Below are 22,275 nucleotides of genomic sequence, written 5' to 3' on the forward strand. Positions count from 1 at the left end.
TAAAACTGCCTAGTTTTGAACAATTAACATGAAAGGAGAGATGTTGAATCCAGTGGTGTCCCCAAAGGTCTTTTCCCCTTGTCTAGCATGCCATCTATGAAAATTGTTATTGATCGTTGTTTAGTTGCGCATTTTCATATTTCCTATTACTCACTCTGAAGTGCAAGTTCAGCTTTGCAAAAAGATATTGTTTTCTCTGGGTGTTCATACTGTTTGGCATGTGCTTGAACTACTGTTTCATGTTCATCTGGTTCATGACATTCACCTCAAAACCTGAAAAACCATGTGGTAAAACAAAGCTTGTCAGGAAGACAGAGTGATTTGTATTTTAGTTATGTCAGGTGCTTGTTTTAACAAACTATCTGAAATATGTCCTATTCTTATCAACAGTGCTATAAACTTCAGCAAAGGATCAGATGACATTTTCTTCACCAGAAATGTGACCCTCCATACTACTGCAGCTGCCCCAGTCCATTTGTCTCCTCTGAAAATCTAAAATTACCTCTTTGTATGTCAAGTATGTGTATCTTCAGGATTCTACAATGTTCAGACTCAGCTTCTCATCCATATGCAGCTAACTCAAAGCAACATATTTTCTTTCATAGAGTTTAGAAATTTTCCACGTGCATTGATTTGTCTGTACTAAGCAGGAAATGCTATAGTGAATCTGTTAAAAATAACTTTTTTTGTTGTTGTTGTTAATGATATTTTGGTATTTGTTAGTTTAGATCAAGATATTAGGAACTGCCTTTCAAACCTATGTCTTAGCATTTTCCCCATGCTTTCCCAACCTTCACCTGTACTAAATAATATCCTTTTGCCTATAACTGTACAAAAGGAAAAGAGAATGGAAAAAAAATATCCATAAACCCTTCAGATTATTTATTAAAAGTAAAACAAACAAAAAATGCATATAACAGCATGACAGTAAAGCTCAAAATCATGAGACTGAACATGTCCAGGGCCCATTATCTCAGACTGATCTACTATTGCCACTAACCTTATGGAGTATGATTACAAGTTCACCAAAAGCTTGAATCCAATAAACCAGTGATGCTACTGGATAGGAATACATCCCTAGATGCAGACTAGCTGTTGTATGTCTCTTAATCTTCTTACTTTCTTCTAACACTAGCTGGGAAAAAAAAAAAAAAAAAAAGACATGAAGTATCACAGAATCTTGTTCATTTATACATTTAAATCTTAATGACTGTAGACTTTTATACGGTGCACAGTGCCTGTACATTAGTGACTGTGATAGTTCTCTGATTTTACAGAGATCCTATTTCCTGTGTCTAGTACAAGAGCCTAGTACTAGGCTGTGCACAAGGCCAAATTCTTTCTGTATTCCCCACTGAATGTTGCTACTATTGCAGTCCAGAAGCATGTGAGAGCAGACATACTGTCTCAGGATATAGAAAAACCACGTCAATTGAGATGGAAAGCACATTTTAAGATGTTAATTATGCCAGGATAACTTTATCTCTTGAACTGGCCTAATCATCGCATGTTCTTTATTTACTGAGCTGAAAAAAGCAACAATCTAAATGCTACGACAGAAACAAGCTAAAAATGCTTCAGTCTGAAGCAATTACCACTATTGTTTTTGTGGAAAAAGAGCTGACAGAAGTTTTCTAAAATTGCCTATGTGTATAAAGGGTATAGTATAGCGTGCTGTCCTGGAGCACTACTCTAATATATGTTACTTCAGCTGGGAAATGCCATATTTGTACATAGGCTGCTCCAAAACTAATGCCTCCTATTTATTCATATGGAAACTACAACTGATACAAAAAGCATAATTGTATGGGAATGGCTGAGTCACGGCCTAAACCTCTGATTTATCACCTCAGGTGAGCAATGAGTCAGCCAGAGGAGTACAGGTGAAGGCAATTCACCTGTGCTGCCAGAAGGGGTGGAGCCAGGCTCCACCCCTCCTAGACCTATTTAAGAGCTGGCTACCAGTGGGGAAGGATCTCTTCTGGAGACTGGCTCTGCTGGAGTTTTGTGAGTGAGCCCAGGATAGGGGTAAGCCTTCTATTTATTCTCTTTTTGTTATTGTAGTCTGCTTTGGCAAACTCTCTTGTTTATTTCATAATTATGACTTCTTAATATTCATTGATTATACACATTACAGTACTGTTTGACAGAGCAAATTCTCAGATATAAAGCACTATTTTTCAATATGGTCACCACCATTAGCTATGCATCTTGACCGATGATGAGCGAGAGCGTGCACGCTGCACTTGCAAATTCCTGCATCAGTGGAGGTGATCCACTGTCATCACTGCTGAAATTCACCACCCACCTCTTTACTGTGCTCACATCCATCGATTGATCTCCAGAAATGTTCAGTAAGCATCAATGTTCATCAGTGGGTGCCACTTTTTCTGCATGGAGGAATTCAATGGTGCACCTTTAATTCATATACTCTCCCATATCACATGTCATTTTGTCATGCTGCCCCTCTGCTGCCATCTGTTGCACAGCAACAAAATATGATGGAACACTGGTGGGAATGTTGAACCTCTACTGCTATTCCCCTAACATCCACCTCTGATGTTGCAAGCAAACATAATAAAACAGGAAGTGTTATTTTCAGAGCAGCTCTCAGAACTTTGAGCACCTATGCAAAAAGAACTGGCAGTGTCTTCAGTTCTATGGAATGATAATTTTAAAATGTTGCTACCTACTGCTTAGCAATGAGAGGAATTTTAGTCCTTTGAAATCTGCTAAATTTCATACTGGAATTATGACAAGTCGTTTATTTATAAGTTACTGAAGTATATGTGAATCTTGCTCCTTGTGACTTCGGCCTAAATGTGCAGTTACATCAAAAGCAGCACAGTAAATGCAATTGTATTTCTGTTATAACACTAATCCAGCATGTAACGAAAAGATAATTTTTTAAAATTGGATGGTAGCAAATAATTATTTTTTATGAGGTTTAAGTACTTTACATCTCTCCAGGTCACCTATAATTGTTTTGTCTTACCTAAAACACCTACCTAAAACATTTTCTGTTTTAATATAAAAATATTTTGGTATTGATTCCAATCCCCTTTCTGTGTATTTCAAGAATTTCAGTGGAATTCTCCACACTTGCATCTTCTAATGTGTGGTCCATTGCATCTGCTATTCTTTGATGATGCATTGGCCCATGCTCTGAATACTGTTAAAAGAAAAGACACAATTGTGAAAAACCCTGTTATTCAAGGCTGGATTTATTGGTTATCCACAGAAAATGTTCATCAAAATCAGGTTTGGAGAACAGAATATCACAAGAAAAATATACACCAGCAGTTTCAGAGTTCAGTAATTCTGCAGGTTATCCAGACTTAGCTAGTAGATAACCAGAACAATAAGTATGATGAAGAGCATGAATAGATTAATAAACATTTCTTCATGAAATGTAGGAAAAATATTTTTGTGTTCATTGTCTTTGTGAGAAGGGACTAAATTGTAAGTACTCTGGAGAGCTAATTCTGTCAATATCCTAGTCATACATATCCTTCTCAGCACTTCTTTAAATGAGACAAGACTGTATTTTATCACAATCTGGTTCAGAGTTTCTTTTTATTTCTCTGTGCAAATATGAACATATTTGTTCATTAAGGCACAGGTGAAGTTTTGTGGTAGGTTCCTATTGAAGTATTTGTCCAAAGCCTTGAGACTTGGTTTGAGAAGACAGTAAATCTTTCTGAAGTTTGGAGACATCAGGAAGAGTATCAGTTTGCTCTCATTCATTTGTGTTGCTGAAAGGCTCTTAAAGAGTAATGTTTCATTGGCTCAGAACAAGGTTTTATTGACGATTACCTGGTGAGAAGCTTAATTTAGATCAAACTCAGGTGGTCTGCCACAAAAAAAATAGGGTGAGAGTGATACTGACTAAGATGGAGATACATGATGGATTAACCAATTTGGTTGGTTCAATATTCTGAAAGTGTTTATTTTGTTCGTTTTTTTTTCCCCAGTAGAGGTTGAAATACTTCTATCAACAAGGTAAACAAAACTAGGTGTCTATTTTCATTGGCAAGTATGCTATATTTGAGCTTGTTGGATAACCATGGAGCTCTTAAGTTGACCACCATGAAACAATAGCCAGAGTAAATAGTGGTTCACAGTTATAACTTCTTTGATGGTGGGATCAACTTAATGCTGACAGAAGGCATAATAGAGGCATGGATTTGATTTGTAGGCTTAAACTCAGAAAACATTCTCACTGGGAATCATTTATTTATTTATTTTTGTCACTGGCATGATACTCTATATGTTTATTTCTACAAACATAAGCTTTCAATCTAAGGACATCATTAAAATAAAGCTAGGAAGCCTGAAGCTTCATGTCATTCAAGATTGGGTATGGGAAGGGCAACAAGGTCATCTGTCACGAGTATTCTTTCTTGTTCTTGTTTGAGAGATGTTCTCAGTTTGCTACTGGATGCATCAGCTCACTTGGAAGAGTAAAATAGCATCTCTCTCTACTGACGTTACTCAATGAGTATTGACAAGTTTAATATTGAGTTCGAAGAAAGGAAGAATGAAAGGGTAACAGAAGTTGACTTGATCAGATTTATCTTTCTCTCAGAACTTGAAAGAAATAGGTGTTGGATGTCACCAAGCTGTGTTCTGCAGCCAACATACTGGAGGGAAGATATGCCATCCAGAAGGACCTTGACAAGCTTGAGAAGTGGGCCCATGCAAACATCATGGTGTTCAGCAAGGTTCAGTGTAAGGTCCTTCAAGTGAGTTGGGGCAATTTCAATCACAAATACAGGCTGCACAAAGAGACTGAGAACAGCTCTGAGGAGAAAATCTCTGTCAATAAAAAACAAAATATAAGACAGCAGTGCATACTTGCTACCCTGAAAGCTGAATATATCCTGTGCTACATGAAGAGAAGTGTGACCAGCAGGTGAAAGGTGATTCTGTCACACTTCTTGAGTGAAACCAAGCCTGGTGTACCGTGTTCAGCTCTGGAGCCCTCAGCATAAGAAAGACATGGATTTGTTGGAGCGAGTCCAAAGGAAGGCCGTGAGGATTATCAGAGGGCTGGAGCACTGTGAAGTCAGGCTGAGAGAGTCAAGATAGTTCAGTTTAAATAAGTGAACTGCCAGGGTGACCTAACAGTGACCTTCTAATACTTAACTGGGGCCTACAGGAAAGACAGGAAGGGTAGACTTATATTAGATATAATGAATAGACTATTTTCTGTGAGGGTGGTGAGGCAATGAAGCAAGTTGGGTCCTGCACTTTGGCTGCAACAACTCCAGGCAACGCTATAGGCTTGGGGAAGAGAGGCTGGAAGACCGTGTTGAGGAAATGGACCTGGGGGCACTGATTGACACTCAGCTGAACATGAGACAGCTGTGTGCCCAGGTAACCAAGAAGACCAGTGGCATCCTAGCTTGTATCAGAAATAGTGTTGCCAACAGCAGCAAGGAAGTGATCATCTGCCTGTACTCATCTCTTGTGAGGCTACATCTTGATACTGTGTTTAGTTTTGGGCCTCTCGCTACAGGAAGAACATAGAGGACCTGGAGTGTGTCCAGAGAAGGACAATGAACTTGAGAAGATTGGAGCAATATTTCTATGTGGAGAGGCTGAGGAAACCAGGATTGTTTAGTCTGAAGAAGGGGAGGCTTGAGAGACACCTTCTTGCTCTCCATAACTGCCTGAAAGGTGTTCAGGTTGGAAGGGATACTAGATGATCCTTAAGATCATCTAGTTCCAACACAATGCTATAGTTAGGGACACCTCCCTCTAGACCAGGTTGCTCAAAGCCTCATCCAGCCTGGCCTTGAATGCTTCCAGGGAGGGGACATTCATAACCTCTCTGTTCCAGTGGGCAGCGTGTTCCAGTATCTCATCATCCTCATAGTAAAGAATTTTTTTCTAATATCTAGTCTAAATCCACCCTCTTCAGTTGAAAACCATTTCCCCATGTTGCTCACGACAGCTCTGGCTAGTAATGGGTTCCTTTCTGAGCCGACTGGAGCTGCCTCTGATCTGACATGGAGCAATTTCTGGACTCTTCCCACAGGGTCCTCCCCTTCCCACATAAACTCAACACAGCCCCTCCCTAAGAGTCTGCATAAGGACATAAGGATAACCATTTTATCCTCACAGAACGTTTCACATGATCAAGGAGTGACGGGGAAGTGAGATTAGCAGAATAGTCATCTGTTTTCACAGAGAGAAAACTTTCATCAAATAGAAATCATTTGGCAGATACAAGTTATGCTTTTAAATTAGGCAGTAGAACACTGTAGTTTATGGAATTATATCCTGATTCAGAAGAGTTATTAAGCATATGACTAATCTCACTGCAATGAACAGAAAAGCAATAGTGATTAAGTTATTGGTGGTCAGTAAGTGCATGTGGAGAATTAATGGTAAATCTGAAACAATCTTTTTGTCTGGATTGGTTTTGGTAGCAATATTCTCAGTTGTATGACTAGCATGCTCCATTTGCAAATCTACCCCTAAAGAACAGCAACATGTAATACTGTATAACTTCTGATTTACAACTTTGGTGTCCTGATAACTGAATACTTAGTCTTAAAAGTTTTTAACCACTAATGATTCAGATTTTGAGTACAACGTCAAGCTAAGCAAGGTTGTCTGAAACATTCTATCTGTTTTTATATTTTTTGTAATGTCCAAAATTGGAAGAAACTTTCAAAAACATCTGGCCGTTCCATGTCTTACAGAAAAGGACAGGAACATTTGCTCATATTCTCTCTCTGTGTTCCTAGTAAATACATTTAAATGTTCTTAATGATATCTAGGAGTTTGTTCAATACAAAGAATCTATCTGAAAATGCATCACAGATATGTGACACTTGTCGATTGTTTTATCTTACGTGAAGATTTTGGTTTGTTATTGTCCTGGTCATTGCGCACTCAACATAGAGTTTTCCATATCTAAAATCAGAAAGTGGGCAATAGGTAGCTGTTGAATAGGTGGATGGCACATCAGTTCTAAGAGAATATAAGGAATATGGTACTCTATTTTCTGACTGTATATATTTTACTGTTACAGCAGAAGCTTCTAAATGTTGCTTTTAAGATGTCTGTGAGAAGGCATGCCAATGCATGTGCCTTGTTGTGGATTAGGGATTACTGAACAAAGAGAAACCTTTTCTGGCATCTTTCAGGAATATTATTAGGAAAATAAACAGTCACACTACCACTTACTGTGCAAAGTCATGGCAAATATGCTATTTTCTAACTCATTTACATTAGTTGAAGCCCACCTTTACAAACACTGAGCTCTTCCAGTTCCTGTTTCTTTCATGAGTATTTTTGCCTTGCTAGGGACATTTCTGGCCTAGAGCAGGTTCACCCAAATGAAACAGATTAAAATCTACAAATGCTTAACTTTAGTGTTTCAGGGAGAATTTAGTTACTTTTTTTTTTTTTTTAATTCATGCATTTCAAATATGTTTAGATGCTGTAGGAATGTCAATATTCAACTTCCTTTTCAGAAGTGATTCAATACCTGGGAACACCGAAACGTGAAAAGATGTTATTTGTTGTGTACACAAGCACTCAAAAATATGTTTTTTGAGCATTCAGGTGTACTTATGAGAGTTTTATGTTACCCAAAAATGTTCAAAAATCTCTACATAATGAATAATTTTGCTGTACATTGGTAAGAATTTTGCAAGACATCTCAGAGAATTCAGTTTCACTAAATGATGATTGTCACGTACTCTGACAAAAAGATGGATGTATCTTTCCATACTACTACCCAAGGGGTTACAGAGAATTAAAAGCAGAAGACGCAAAAGAAAAAATCACAATGCTTTGTTGCTGGCAAACTAGTGCTAGAGGGTTTATCACATGAAACCCAATCAATTCCTTAAAGTGATTCTCTGGATAACAAAATTATCTTTCCTGTTGCTTGGCAGAGAACAAAAGGATAGGATAGAATGAAGACCTGTGTATTTTTGTCACTGTAGTTAATCCACATGGAGAGATATGGAACACGCTATGCAACTACATAAAGAAGCAATAAACAGCAACAAAAAATTCTGCATTCCTTCTAGTAAAGATCAGAACAGGAGCAGAACACAGGCAGAGAATTAATCTCCCTCCTGTGCTTCAATGGGTCTCCAGTGGGCTTCAACTCAATCCCTAGACGGGTTGCCAAAGGTTCATCCTGTTTTTCATTGGCAACTTCTACATGTACATCCAAAAGAATTCAAATTACTGTAAGCTGTGATTTGTGCTCCTGTCAAGCTGAAACTAGAACATGGCATCACTTTTCCTCAGTGTGCCATCATAAAATAAAGTCAGTTGATATTGATACAGGTCATCCCTGACAAATATAAGAATGATTTTGCAATTTTGCATTTCGATGCCTTTCCATATAGTCCATGTTCATAGGCACATCAGAGAGTTATGTCCTAAATTAGCAAATCTAATTTCCTGCGATCTTGGACCCATCACTCTGCATTGTCCATTTCAAAAGCACTCTACTTTTGTTTAAAAGAACTCCTTGCTCTTTCCCAGCCGTCAGAGTGCAGTCACTTGATTCTGCTCCTAAATAGATAAAAATAAAAAAGCCATGTCTCTGTTGCAGAATGCCACACAGAAAGAAGACAGGAAACATGTTTATAAAAATAGGTCTGCTACCCAGTTCAAGTCCATCAGACAGTGCCACCCTCATGAGGTAATGTTGTCATAACTGTGATGGGAGCCAAGAGTTTACATAAAAGTTAAAAAGAGAAAGGAGACATGAAACCAGACTTCTCTGTCAAGTTGTGTTTTCAGGCTGCATTTGCAGGCAAGAGCACAGGATGCAACACAGCCACCACCTAGCACAGTGAGGTCTGAGGTTCCAGTGATGTCAATGCTGATTTTTAGAATTCTGCTCTCTGTTTTGTGAAGCTATACCAGCAGCGTTTTCCTTAATCTGCTCTGGATTTGGCAGAGGTAAATTTCCAATTAGTATTTTCTTCCTTTCTTTCTTTATTTATTTTTTTTTTTTTTCCCAGAAGCTGTACTGCATCATAGACATCACCTAATTTTATCAAGTGCCTATAGGTCAGGGATCTGGCATGTGTCATTTCAGTTCTGAGAGGATATTTCCAGTAAATGTGTTTTTCATTTTTATATTTAAGAATGAACGTGGAGATGACTCAAAAACTTCATGGCAAATTGCAACTGAACTTTAAAAAATTGATTTGGCAAGTCTTCTGAATGTTCATTGTGTTACGGTATGAAGATCAGTCTTAAGAGATAATCAGAAATTCTTCAATAGGGAAAAGTCAAGGAATACTGAACAAACTACTGCAAATACATTGGAACATAACTAGACACAAAAAAAGAGCTGGTAAATTTTGTCTTCTATATTGAACTAGAACTGGAGAAATAGGTTTTGTGCATATGGGCAATTAAAACAAAATTCTCTTTGTAAAAAGAAGTAGCTCTGTTCACTTCAGGACAGAGTATCATGGCATCAGGGTGATTGAAGTTCTGTCCATTCCTTCCTGTGTGATTCTTGCCATACCCTTTAATTACTGCTTCTCAGTATTAAAAATGTTATACACAAATCTGTTGTGAGGCTTAAATCAGGAATGATAATCTTTTGATACAATTATTATATAATCATTATAATTATTAAAATTATTATAATTATTATAATATCCTAGGTGATCCCTGAACTCAATTTGAAGGTCAATCCCATGCAGTTTAAGCAGGAACTCTGAAAGCCCTGACAACATGCTTAAAGCAAACGCTTCGTAGATTGAAGTCCAAGTACTGGTAAGCCACTGAATTTGTAATCACCTTATTGATGAGGGATATTTGTATTGCCCTGAAGTGTTATATCTTCTGATGAATTCTCATTTCATTTAAAAAATAGTTAATTCCTACTAACATAAGAAAACAAAGCATTTTATAATTGCTTTAATTTTCACATGCAGTCCTTGGAAAGTGTTCTAACATTGCACATTCCAATGCTAACTTCATGTACTATCATCATCAATGGTCTGTCTCTCCATAGAGAAGAGGAAAGATCAAATCTCCATTAACATTCTGAACTACATCAGCCTGAATAATTCAAGATAGTAAACTTCCATTTAAGTATTTTTTATAAAAGTCAACACATTGATTTTTGAAAAAAACAAAACCCATGAGGTCAAGATTATAACACCTATTTTTATTTCACATTCTGCACTTCTGGAGAACTTACAAAACATCAGCTTCAGATATTGTTAAAACTGATATCCAACAATCCTTGTTATGCATCAAACAATCTGTGTTTTTAATCTCCCTAATCCAAGGGAAATTAAAAATAATTTGGTATCCAGTGTTCATGATAAAAAATACAGTACGTTTAAACTTGTCTACATTGTATGCTAAATATTCTTTAATATAAGTAATATACTAAGAAAATATGTAATTTTTATCTTAAACCACGAGTAAAAAAAAAAAAATCACTCATCTGGAATGATTTCTCTCAAGGATAGAGCAGTTTTGGCCAGCTAGGTGCTGTATGCCAAGCTGTCTTTTCAAACAGTCAGTCCACTAGACTCAATATGCAAAGGGAGAAGGTGTGAATTCTGCTTTTTGAAAGCACATCAAAAAAGGCAGTGTTACCTATTCTAGAACTAGGAGACCATGAAAGCACTCATATGCAATGAAGTTCATCAGACTCAATAAGACTATAAGAGAAAAAATATTATTAGAGAATAAAATAACAAAGCTGCTTTTCTCCAGAGGACTACTTTTTTTTAAGCCTGTAGCCTGTGATTAGCCAAATGCAATTTTGCAGCCTTATCAGCAAGTCTTCAGTGTACTGGAACTCAAAGTGTCTGCTATGAAAAATGTAAACACAATAAGTTGTTGTTCTAGCACTGATATACATTCCTCTAGAAGGGGGGGAAAAAAAAAAAGGTACACTAAAAATAAAACATGAAAGCCAGCCAGTAAATAAATGCATAATAACTTGCTTTTGTAAGAAAGAATACTTGTAGTTTATAATAAGTAATACTTGTAAGTTCAATGTTTGTAGCAATGTTTGCAGATGGGAAGATTTGTGGCTGGAAGACTGTAGTTAAGAGATCAGTAGTGCTACACAAAGGATACTGGACTCTGCAGAGAAATGTGAGCTGCTAGACACCAAAAGCCTGCAAAGTAAGGTGTGAAACATTTTGCCCATTCTCAAAATCTGCTGAATCCTTGTCCCTCTTGGAGAACAGGTGAGGACTCAGGTTCTCTGCTGAAACACAGGAACAACTCTTCAGGATCAGGGGTCCTTCAGGTGGGAGCTGTCAAGCAGATTTAGGAATTAAATGTTTATTTCTAAGTGAGGGGTAAGACTCTTCTCCTACTTGTGGAAATTCTTTTGTCTTTATTCAAATGTGCAAGACCTAACAGAAAATTGATACAATAAATTTTAAACCACCCCCATTTATGTGTTAGTTCAAAATCCTGAACTTGTCATGTTGGTGCAATTAGTCTCAACTAAGACAGTTGACTGTAACAGTCAAGAATGTAAGTTAACCTCAACTAAAATTCCATCTTTATCTTCATGTTACACACAACTGTACAATACCAGTGTTCAGATGTAAATGTCTAAAATGCTGTTAATGAAAGGCAAGATTTCAGTGAATAACTTTCCAGGAAGAACTAAAATTTTGTGCTATTTGAGAAATATAATTTTAAATAAGGAAATGAGCAATCTCACAGCAAAGCAGGAAACGTAATTAAAAAACTAGTGGTCATTCATGCAATGCTTATCTTGATAACCATAACCAGACAAATGAGAGAGACATCAGGTTTTCTGTTCCCATACAGCCTTCTTGGGCATTAAAAGGTGGCTACCTCTTCAGCTGGCAGGAGATAGAAAATTCTCTAAGACAGTCATCAAGCACTTAATATGCTCTTCAAAACTTTTCTTTACATGAAGGATGATATACCTTAACATTTTTCTCATACTGTGAGGAATTTCACACAAACAGCTCTAACATGGAAACTTTTTAAGGTTCTCTGCAATCAATGGAACCATGGATGGAATTGTGATGATAAATCTTCTGCATGGTTTTTGTCTAAGGTTCCTCATTTCGAAACTGTTGTACGATTATAGTGAGAAGCTGGTTAATGGAAGTGTTCATTGGAATAAATATAAATATCCTTGGGAAAATGCATAGAACCAGAAAGTTTGGGTTTAATTTGCTTGTTTGCTATTTAAAAATGAACTGAATAGTGAAAATTGCAATAATGTTTGTATCAGTAATTTCTAAAATTCTCTTTGAGAAATGATTTTTTTTTTTTTTTTTTTTTAATGCAGCAGCATTTTCTTTCCCCTAAAGAAAAAAATATAGTGGCTACAATACAGCAGTAGAAATATGTCAGCATGTTGAAAAGCAGTAAATTAGAGGTGGTAGTGCAAAAACAAATGATTCATTGGATGTTGGGACATAACTCTCTAAGAAATCAGCACTACCTGCCTCCTGGCAGTGCACATGCCCTCTGCAATGTGTCACAGCAGCTGGAGACTTCTTGGAGATCTTCAACATGCACAGACAATTGCTTGGGATGATTGAGGTTCCTCCAAAAATAACTGTGTGTTTGTGGCAAGGTCCTATCTCAGGAGTCTGGGAATGCTTTTATGATGGTTTCATATGCAGGAGGAGGGGTTTGTGTGGAGTGGCAGATACGGAGGCTATTGTTAGACCAGTGGAATTCAGGTCGACTTAAACTGTTGGTTGTGCTTCCCACAAGGGTTGTAGTGGTGTTGGTGGGAGTGAGGGTGATCAGCTGACTGTTTGTCTCCACAGGGAGGGGAGGAGACTGCAGAAAAGGGTGGAAGGTGGATGCACGGAAACTTGACTTCCTGGGGAAAGAGTTGGCTTGTTCCAAGGAGGCTTGCCGCTGGAAGGTGAGGCTGGCCAGACTGAGGTTGCTTCGACGTTCACAGCTGCTGTTACGGTAAAATCCAGTCCTGCCAGAAGAGTGGGATGTGGGTCTGGACCGGCGAGTGAAGAGTGAAGAGTTATCCTGGGAAATGTGGGCACTAGCTCTGCGACGGGACAAGCAGGTGAATAAGGCCCAGATGATCCCTCCAATCACTAGTCCAATCAGCATGGACACTGTGAAGGCTATTGTTACATGCTCTGAAATACAACAGAAATACACAATAAGGATACTTTAGATCTGAAGCACAACCTTGCCTGAAAATGATTTGAATGTGGCTGCCTCCTTAAAAGATGAGCAAACCTACACATATTTGTGCAAAATACGTGAACCTTTGCAGCACAGAAGAATTCATACTGTTCTCGCTACAGGGTATTTTTTATTTAGTTTGCAGAATTCAGTAACATTTGGAAAGTAGCTTGCATTTAATACCAGCCTCTGTGCCAGCCAATGCAAGGGAAAAATCTCTAGTCTCTTTCAAAAATGGCCACCAAGAAGCACCAAGGTGTGCTTATGAAACCACCAAGCTTTTTCTTCTTCTTCACATACAAAATGTGGATTTAGACAGGCTTGCCATCTTTTTCATAGGTATTTATGTTCTGTGTGTGTGTGTTTACTAACTTATTACAAGTGAGACATATCCATATCCATGTTCTTAGAGGATTAAGCCCTGTATCTATTCTAACAAGAGATTCATATCCCAGCCTTTTACCACTGACAAAAAGATACCTTAAATCCTTATAATAATTAGTGTAAGTCACCATACCCTGAATGATTTAGGTCAAAGGTAACTATCAGTAGTACTAAGTCTATTGAATAATTCTCACCTCCCATGCTTAATTTGAAAATATACTGATTTCCCATTGAGAAAATAAAGCAGTAAGAGATTAGAAAATACAAAAAGAGTATGAGGAATACCATTTTCTCCCCATGTTTTCATAGGTGTAGAGGAATAAGATTTTCTAATAGTTCAGGTACTTCAGAAAACTTGTACATTTGTAATCTTGAATAAGGCCTGAAACAAAAGGAAAACATTTACAGATCCCCTAAAAATACAAGCTGGGTTTAGATCACAAGTGAGATGAAACTCTGTGTTGACTATTGATTGAGAAAAGAGGAAATGAGTGAAAGAGAGCCATAGAAATATTTGAAATGATTATTTTGTCTGCGTCATGATGCTTGTGAAGCACTTCTGTTTAGAAGGAGAATGGAAAGGAATAAGGAAAAGAGTATTGAGGAGTTTATTCATTCAGTACTTTTTAGGACAGATGAAAATGTAAGGAGGCCCAGAAAATTTGAATTCTAATTAAGCCACTGGCATTTTGGATGTATATACAATCCTGTTGTTGTTTGTTTGTGATCTCTGTTTTCAGATAGGTTTCTGATCACAATACTCTGCAAAAGGTAGATTAAAGATGTATGTGATAAAGCACAGGATAGTTCTGCAACGCACATCTTCCCGTTAAAAATACTTTGTTGTTTTTTTGATCAGAAGCAGACCAGACTTAACCTCAAAATATTATTTTTCCTCAAGCCCTCATTTTTAAAACTAAGATACTCTTGACTGGGCAAACTGCAGCCAAAGGACAAATGTTTGTTCTATTTTTGCAGGAGCTCATGAGTAGCAGCATCCGGTGTTCCAACTCCTGACTGCAGATCAGAGCCTCATCACCATCAGTAGCCTTCCGACAAACATGTAATGATTCTGCGTTTTATAAAGTTATGTTTGGAAACATGGCAGGCCTTACTGTGCTGTTTTTCTTTATGTAAGAAACAGTCTATTAGGCTGTTTTAATGTGTTTAGCATCTTCAGTTGCTGCATATTCCTCCTCATCCTCCTGAAGATAGGAAGGAAGAACCAGATCTTGGTGACCCTCAGTGAGGAGCACCCAGAAGATGTTTTAAAGATACCTTCCCAAACACCGGAACTGTAGTCTGAGCATCTCTACTCTTGTCCCAGCATGGCCATGGGAAAGAGAAGCAAGAGCTAAACATTTTTAGATTGATTTCTTTCACATCTTGCCTAGAATTCTAGTTACATTATTATATTTTGAGACAGTCAAGAAGTCCTCCAAACACAAGGGTTTGTGCTGCTTCCCAGTATCCCCGCTTCTATTTGGGCTCCTGACTCTAGTAGAGAGGAGAAGGTGCTTTCTGTGAGGCTCACATGAAAGAAGACAAGCTCAGTTAGACAAACTAACATGTTTGGCTCAGGGACTGCCATCCACCACAGCAAGGGTTTGTCCCTGCATGCCTCTAGCCATAATTTTCACCACCTGTGCAATCTAATCAGTGCTTCACAGTTAAAAGCAGATGAGGGAATAGACAAAGGTATTGAGTGTGGCTCTTTAGTCCTTCCCACGTGCAGTTCCCTGTGCTGGAGGTACAGCACAGGCAATTATCCTTTTTTGATAATACCTTCATTTTATTTAACTTCTTTTATTCTCTTATTTTTCTACCTCTATGTTTGAATGCAAAAATAGAGGGTCAACTTATTCTCTGGGGAAACTCAGCTGGGTTAACTCTGATTATTGCAGTCCACACGTAGTAACCCATATCCTCTCATTTCAATTTGTATCTAAGTTTGATTCTTCTAGTCCCTATTATAGAAATATCAGTAGACCTATGGGTTACTGGCACTTTTTTTTCTTTCTCTTCCCAGACTATCCCTGACTTCAGCGGGAACAGCAGGAGCACACTAATAGGCCAAACTTGTTTTTTGTTGACCCCCTGAAGAGGATGAATTTCACTGAAATGTAGTTCAGTTCTAAAAACTTACACTGAATCTATGCTCATTGATTTCCTCTTTAGAACGTCCAGTGATCACAGCCCTGAGGTGCATTGGAGAAAATACTACAAAACAGAGAAAAATCAAAGGCAGAGCAGGACTTGCTGCACCTGGGATTTTCAGGAGAACAGCTGGCCTTCAGAGTTGTTTTTCTCATCCTTAATCTGGGCAGCACCAGGGCAGGTTTAGCCTTTCATGAGAGCAAGTGCAATACTGCTAAGATGTATCTCCTAGGGAGCTGTTACAATATCCCATGGTTTACTGAGGGCTGTGCATGCTGTTCTGTCCTCTGCTTGTAGAAGAGAAAAAAAACATTTGGGGATGTGTAGGGATGCTGACACTAACTTCCTTGGTGCTGATTCTCTAAATATGTTTTAAACCGTATGTTTCTCAGGTTATTCACACTGTCTTATTTATTTACTTATGTTACAACCGAAAAGATCAGGCATCTCATCTCAGTCAATTCTACCTCCCCTGATCCTCAACAGCAGTTGAGACAAATGATAAAAGTTTTTCAACAATAGAAAATCATGAGACTTCCAGGTAAAATGTCAGAAACAAAAGGAAACAAAGCATAATCCAAATCTGCTGCAAGATTAACAATTTGATACATTAGTTTCTTCAACTTTCTTGGTCTTTTCGCTGTATCCATGTTAAAAAGGTCAGAGTTTCAGACTACTGTTTTTTTCTGCTGTAGTTGTTGTAGATTTCCTTAAGCCTTTTATAACAGGCTCTTTAGTGGAGTCTGTTGTGATAGGACAAAGGGAAATTATTTAAAACTAAAAGATGGGAGATTTAGACTAGATATAAGAAAAAAGTTTTTTCTACAGTGAGGATGGTGAGGTATTGGAAAATGTCACCCAGAGTGGTGGTGTATGCCCTGTCCCTGGAGACACTCAAGGTCAGGCTGGATAGCTTATATCTGAGCAGCCCAATATAACTGTAGGTGTCCTTGTTTATTGTAAGATAATAGAACCAGATGACTATATGGGAACTGATGATCATGGACTGAACCTCTGATTGACCACCTGAGGCAAGCAATGAATCAGCTGCAGGAGCACAGGTGAAGGCAATTCACCTGTGCTACTGGAGGGGGTGGAGCCTGGCTCCACCTCTCCTAGATCCCATTTAAGTGCTGACTGCCACTGAGGAAGGATCTCTTTCTGGAGATTGCTCCCTATGGAGTTTATCGTGAGTCTACAATGGTGGGCATTTTTCATTTATTGTCTTTCCACTGTGATGATCCTACTTAGCCTAAACTCTGTACACATATTGATTGTACAATGACCGTTAAGGCTCCCTTCCATGATTCCTTGCGCTATATGGCTCCTTCCATTCTATGGTTCCATGAGCTATATGTCTGAAGCATTACTATGTGTTCTATCAAGCTGATAGTCTCCAGCAAGTCCTTAAGCACTGTAGAATCCATGCAGAAGAAATTTGGAAGTCTTTTTAGTAAAGATGATAAAATGTCTGACAAGATGCTCCTGAAACAAGTTCTTCCCATCCAATTTTGGCATCAGTAGCTGGGACAATCAATCTGCAAGCCTTCTGAGAAGAAATATCTTAGGTAAATTTGACCAGAAAATTAACAACACAGCCTTATTGATTCATTACTGTGAAAAGACAGATGCACAGTTTTCCTGCCACTATGCTCACAAATGCATACAAGGGCAAACTCTTCAGCTGGCCAAGTTCATGAAAGGATAGTAATATCATTTAAATCATGAAAGAGAGAGAAAAGAAATAAACTTCAGAGAGAGCTTCCCAGGGTAAGATCAACAGCAGCAGGGGGAAATGTACTGAATGCAAAGAACAGAGAGATGGAAAAGCACTATTCAGTATACGCATGACTTGAATCTGAACTGCATCGCTTCCTACAGTTACCAAAAATGGGCCAGACAGTCTGTCAAGCATCTCATCTGATCATGCTATTGCCAAGTGTAAGGTGGTAGATAACATCCTCATGATGATAGCTATACATTTCATCTCTGGTAGATGACTATTTCTAGTAGATTACTCAAATACTGTAATATTCTTCATGTTTCAGAGCTATTAATTTTTTGTTGTTTCTCCATTAAAATAGAAATAATGTAATTTTAGAAGTTAAAAGTAGTAGTTTGTTAATCAAGAATGGCATTCCTCTGCATAAGAACGTAGCTTGCTATAAAGATGTCTTACGTATATTGTTAGTTCGTGTTCCTTTTCATTTACTTCAGTAACTGAAAGTAGTTTTGCCATCTGTTCTTCCTTTCACTTGCTCAGTAAGTTCGTGACATGAAAACTTTAATTCATGTGGGATCCAGCAATCTTATTTGTAGAACATATCACCTACAAGTTGCTTGATTTCAGCTGTATGAAAAATGAGAAATATCAGAACATAATATTATCTTGCATAGTGAAAAAGAGTTATCTTTGTGTTTTTGTGTTGCATATTGAAATTTTAGAGTTCTATTTTTTTTTTCTCCTCCATTTTAATCTTTTACTTCTCAAATTTTTATGAAGTCTTTCCTTTATGGCACACCACATGCCAGTGACTAAAATCTTGCCCAAGTGAGCAGTCCTCCCTCTACATGCACTTACACTTGCCTACACCCTGCTTTGCCCAAATGTGAAAGACTCTGAAAAGTGGCAGAGGCTTTCATCTCAAATATGAGGAAATTCAGCTCAGTTTCTGCTTCACCATGAATTTTTTTCCCCCTAAATGAACACTAAGTGACAAAAGATGATACAAAAACTCACAAACCAGAATGGGAATTCATTCCTGAATACTGCACAGCTTAGTGCAGAGCACCAGCTAGCGTATTTAAGTATGAACTGCACTTGTAAATGACAAATCTGGTAACCTGACAAGTAAGAATGGTTCAGATACTGCTTGCCTTTTGAAGTGAGGTTCATCACAGTCGACAGTGAATATTTGTAACACAGCCTGAGTCGTGCAGAACCAGACAGGAGCAGTCCAAATGCATTAAAGTTTTAATGAACTCATAAGGTGTTTCTTCCTGCAGCCCTAGTAAATATGCATACATAAGATGGGGGAGCTGAAACTGCTCCTTCTCACAAATACTAGGCAATGAACATGAAAAGGAACACCCTGTGCCCAAAGTGCTACCATTTTTTCCCAGCACAAAAGAAGTCAATAAATAAATAAATAAATAAATAAATTCAGCTCTAGGAGCTCCAAGAAAACTTAGCTTAAGGCTGGGACTGGTAATAGAAGCCAGCTCCTATGATGCTGCTATTTGAGTTCAGAAAAAAAAAAAAAAAATCAATTTCTCTGTAGCTGTTAAGTGTTGACATTACTATCTTCCTGATAGCTGCCACTAATTGTGTTAGCAAACCAGCTTCTCATTAATCATTTGTAGGAAGTCCATGATTCAGCTGGGTGGGTGAATTTTCTTCTTTGTGAAAGCAGCCAGCTGTGGTCTGAGTCATGGCCATAGCTTGTTAAGAAAATACTAAGAAATGTTATGTGGTACATGTGAAAAGAGGGAAAGAGACCATCTAAAACACAAAGTGATTCAAGCACCTGTGATGCCCAGGAAGCAAGCATATGAGGATGGTAAGGTCTGGAAAACAGAATCTGTGCGAAAAGCAAAAAGAAGGGCAGGATGTACAGAACACAAGTGTTAATAAGATAGTCAATAATTAATAAGCTGTCAGAAAGGTCATTCTACCTTCGAACACAGCTTGTAACAGAAATGTTTTATTCTGTCTATGCCAGTGCTAGATTATTTTCTGTAGCCACAGAAAGTAATTCTCCCACTAGTAAGTGAATTGTTGCTGCAAATATAGCTTTCATATCCACTACAAATCAGGTAAGAAGTACAGAAATAAAGAATAAAATAAAGGAAATTCAGATTAGAACTGTAAAAGTTGTTTCTATCTATGAGGACAGGAAGAAGCCAGAACAGATAGTCCACATTTGTAGAGTATCCACAAACAAATATTAAAGATTATAATCCATACATTAATCAAATGTTTTTGTAAAATAGTTAATCCTGTCTTGAAAAAAAAAAAAGAAGATAGAATAGTGAAAGCTTGAGACTCAAATAGACATCATTTTGTACAGTTCATAAGATGTTCTTTGATCAGGCAAGCAAAATAGATCCAGAAATATCTGCAAGGAAATTAATAAATTGACAAGGAAAAAAAAATGGCATTGTCTGTGTCTTTCAATGAATTAATAAATTGACAAGAAAAAAAAAATGGCATTGTCTGTGTCTTTCAATGAATCCTGAGTTTGAAAAGCAGAGTGGACAGCTGTTTGCTAGCAGGTTAAATTTTCAAACAAGCCACCTACTTAGAAACAAGATTGCCCTCTGCTGGAAATTCATGTTGGAAATCTAAATACAATGTAAATTACTCTAATTCTAATTAAATAGGATTAAAAACAAACAAATAATAATAATAATAATAAAAACCTAACTAAATAAACAGCTAGATGAAGGATAATAGAAGAGCTTGTAGTACCTGGAAACTCAGACTGAGTTGTGCTGCCATAAGCACTTTAGAACTGGTGTTTTCAGAGACATTGAAAGTCATGTACAGTAAAGCACAACATAAATATTTGGAAGGTTAAGTGAAGTACAGCTTGTACTGATTTGCATTTCTTTGCAAATATCTGTGCTGATGGTGAAATGTGATGATAAGCCAGTTCCTGTTTCTTGCTGTCTAGTGGTATCCAGAATGAACTTTCTCTGTAAGAGTGTTTTTGTTTTGTTTTGTTTTGTTTCACTATCATTCACTGTGATAAAAATTCAGAACAGCTGAACAAAAGCCTATAAACCAACTTAGATGTAATGATGTTGCTTTGATATTACTGGCAGTTTGATTTTTTTACTGGAATGATAAATAAAGAGTAATTGTAGTAATCAGAAGGAAACATCTAAGATAGAGATGTCACCATGTTTAATTTCAGGCCTTTGGCGTAACTGTGCAAAACCAAGCACAGACTCCTCTGTGCAGACAGAGATAGAAACTTTGTTACTGCATGGTTTCATTGTAATTCCTGATGCATTACAAAGAGAGTAATGTAATTGTGATCTGTTTTGCATGTGCAGCACAGTCCTCTGGCAAGAAATTCTTATCAACCTCGAAAAAACAGAGCACAGCCCTAAGCTAAATATCCTCTGCATGGATCTGAATCAAACAATAAAAAACAATTTGCCACAGTGCAATATGGCTTCATTGTTATTATTTAATTGATAAGATAATTTTACAGAGCCTGAGAATAAAATCATTTCCTGGATGAAGAAGATAAGTGAATAGAGTGATGTTCTAATGTTAAAGAGAATTTCTTGAAATTCTTTTTAAAAAAGAGTAAACAAACAAACAAACAAAAGTACCTTCAAGGAAACAGAAGAAATCCAGGGTTAGTACAAAGCACAGATTTTTCATGTTACTGGGAAGCCTACAGGCTTTGTATCATCCTCAGTCCTACTATAGCAATCCTAATGCCTGTGGTCTGAAACCAAAAGCCCAGACACAGCTTCAAAAGGCTTGCTGTGAGAACCCACAAAAGGCTGAGAAGGATTTATATAGGCAACCTAAGATTTATTAGAATATAAAGAATACAGAATATATTAGAACATCAAACAGAGTCTTTTGAAAGAGAAAAATGGAAGTGACATTTCAGACTGTATAATGCATCCTACAAATGGTGATTCTCAATGCAGTGCTTTTTGGAAATGCTGCAACCTCTGCACATTTGTTGCTGTGTCAGAAGTGCCTCCTGTCAGCAAGAGGCAGGACTTAGTTTCTTTTCCTTACTGGTAGCTCAGCTACTTCCAGAAATCAGTCTCTCCTTCACAGTTCCGTATCTTTTAATCTCCATTGCAAATGTACATCATATATCAGCATAAATGGGCAGCCCAGGGAGGTGGTGGAGTCACTGACCCTGGAGGTGCTCAAGGAACGTTTAGATGTTGTCTTGAGGGATATGGTTTAGAGAGAATATATTGGTGATATGTGGATGGTTGGTCTGGATGATCTTGTAGGTCTTTTCCAACCTTGGTGTTTCTGTGATTCTGTGATAAACAAAATGAATGAAACTGATGCATGTGTGCATCTTGGAAGAAGATGAAGAAAATCTATTGGGACCCAAAATTGTAAAATTTCTCAAAAAATGTATCTTCTTATTCAGAACCCTTTTGCCTTTGAAATATTGCCACGGAGTACTCTGCTGACAGCTTTAACATGGGTCATGCCTGCTCAAAAATATCTTGGAATGAAGATAGTATTTAGTGTTTTATTTATTGGATATAGATTTTTAGATTTATAGATATAGATTATTAAGATAGTATTTAGTGTTTTATTTATTGTCTTTTATTTATTTATTTTTGAGATCGCTAAAACTACAGCCTTCTCATGGTGAGAATGCAGGATGTTGAACAAATTTGAAGAATGGGAAGAAGAGGAACCATTTGTGAACTTTGATGAATACTGATCAATATTCAGTAATACTGACCAGTATCTTATTAGATACTGACTCCTTATTAAATACAGACTCCTCTTCCTGCTACTTGAACACCTATTTTTTAATTTTTAATTAATTT

The 22,275-nt window shown here is 37.5% G+C and overlaps 1 protein-coding gene and 1 long non-coding RNA gene across 4 annotated transcripts in view; one reads left to right on the forward strand and one right to left on the reverse strand.

The window, feature by feature from the left end:
- Window positions 1–1,996: 1,996 nt before the first annotated feature.
- LOC122185902 lies at window positions 1,997–14,667 on the forward strand. Of its 2 annotated transcripts, none has more exons than XR_006180988.1 (4): window positions 1,997–2,028; window positions 9,663–9,774; window positions 12,795–13,054; window positions 14,542–14,667. It is a non-coding gene; the product is annotated as an uncharacterized LOC122185902 (long non-coding RNA). The 2 variants fall into 2 exon arrangements; XR_006180987.1 differs by lacking the exon at window positions 1,997–2,028 and adding an exon at window positions 8,645–8,943.
- Window positions 10,151–22,275, reverse strand: part of MYCT1 (MYC target 1) — a 22,474-nt gene continuing 10,349 nt past the window's right edge. Inside the window, exons 2-3 of one of the 2 annotated variants that reach the window (XM_042882090.1) lie at window positions 13,849–13,945; window positions 10,151–13,130 (exon numbers count right to left, since the gene is read on the reverse strand). In XM_042882090.1, coding sequence (XP_042738024.1) covers window positions 12,604–13,130; window positions 13,849–13,870 — 549 coding nt within the window. In that variant the 5' untranslated portion in view covers window positions 13,871–13,945 and the 3' untranslated portion in view covers window positions 10,151–12,603. The remainder of the gene's footprint in view (window positions 13,131–13,848; window positions 13,946–22,275) is intronic. The other variant, XM_042882082.1, reaches the window with a different exon arrangement.

The sequence above is a fragment of the Lagopus leucura genome, unplaced genomic scaffold (assembly GCF_019238085.1).
Source record: "Lagopus leucura isolate 7727_CA_CO unplaced genomic scaffold, USGS_WTPT01 Super-Scaffold_73, whole genome shotgun sequence".
NCBI classification, from domain to species: Eukaryota; Metazoa; Chordata; class Aves; order Galliformes; family Phasianidae; genus Lagopus; species Lagopus leucura.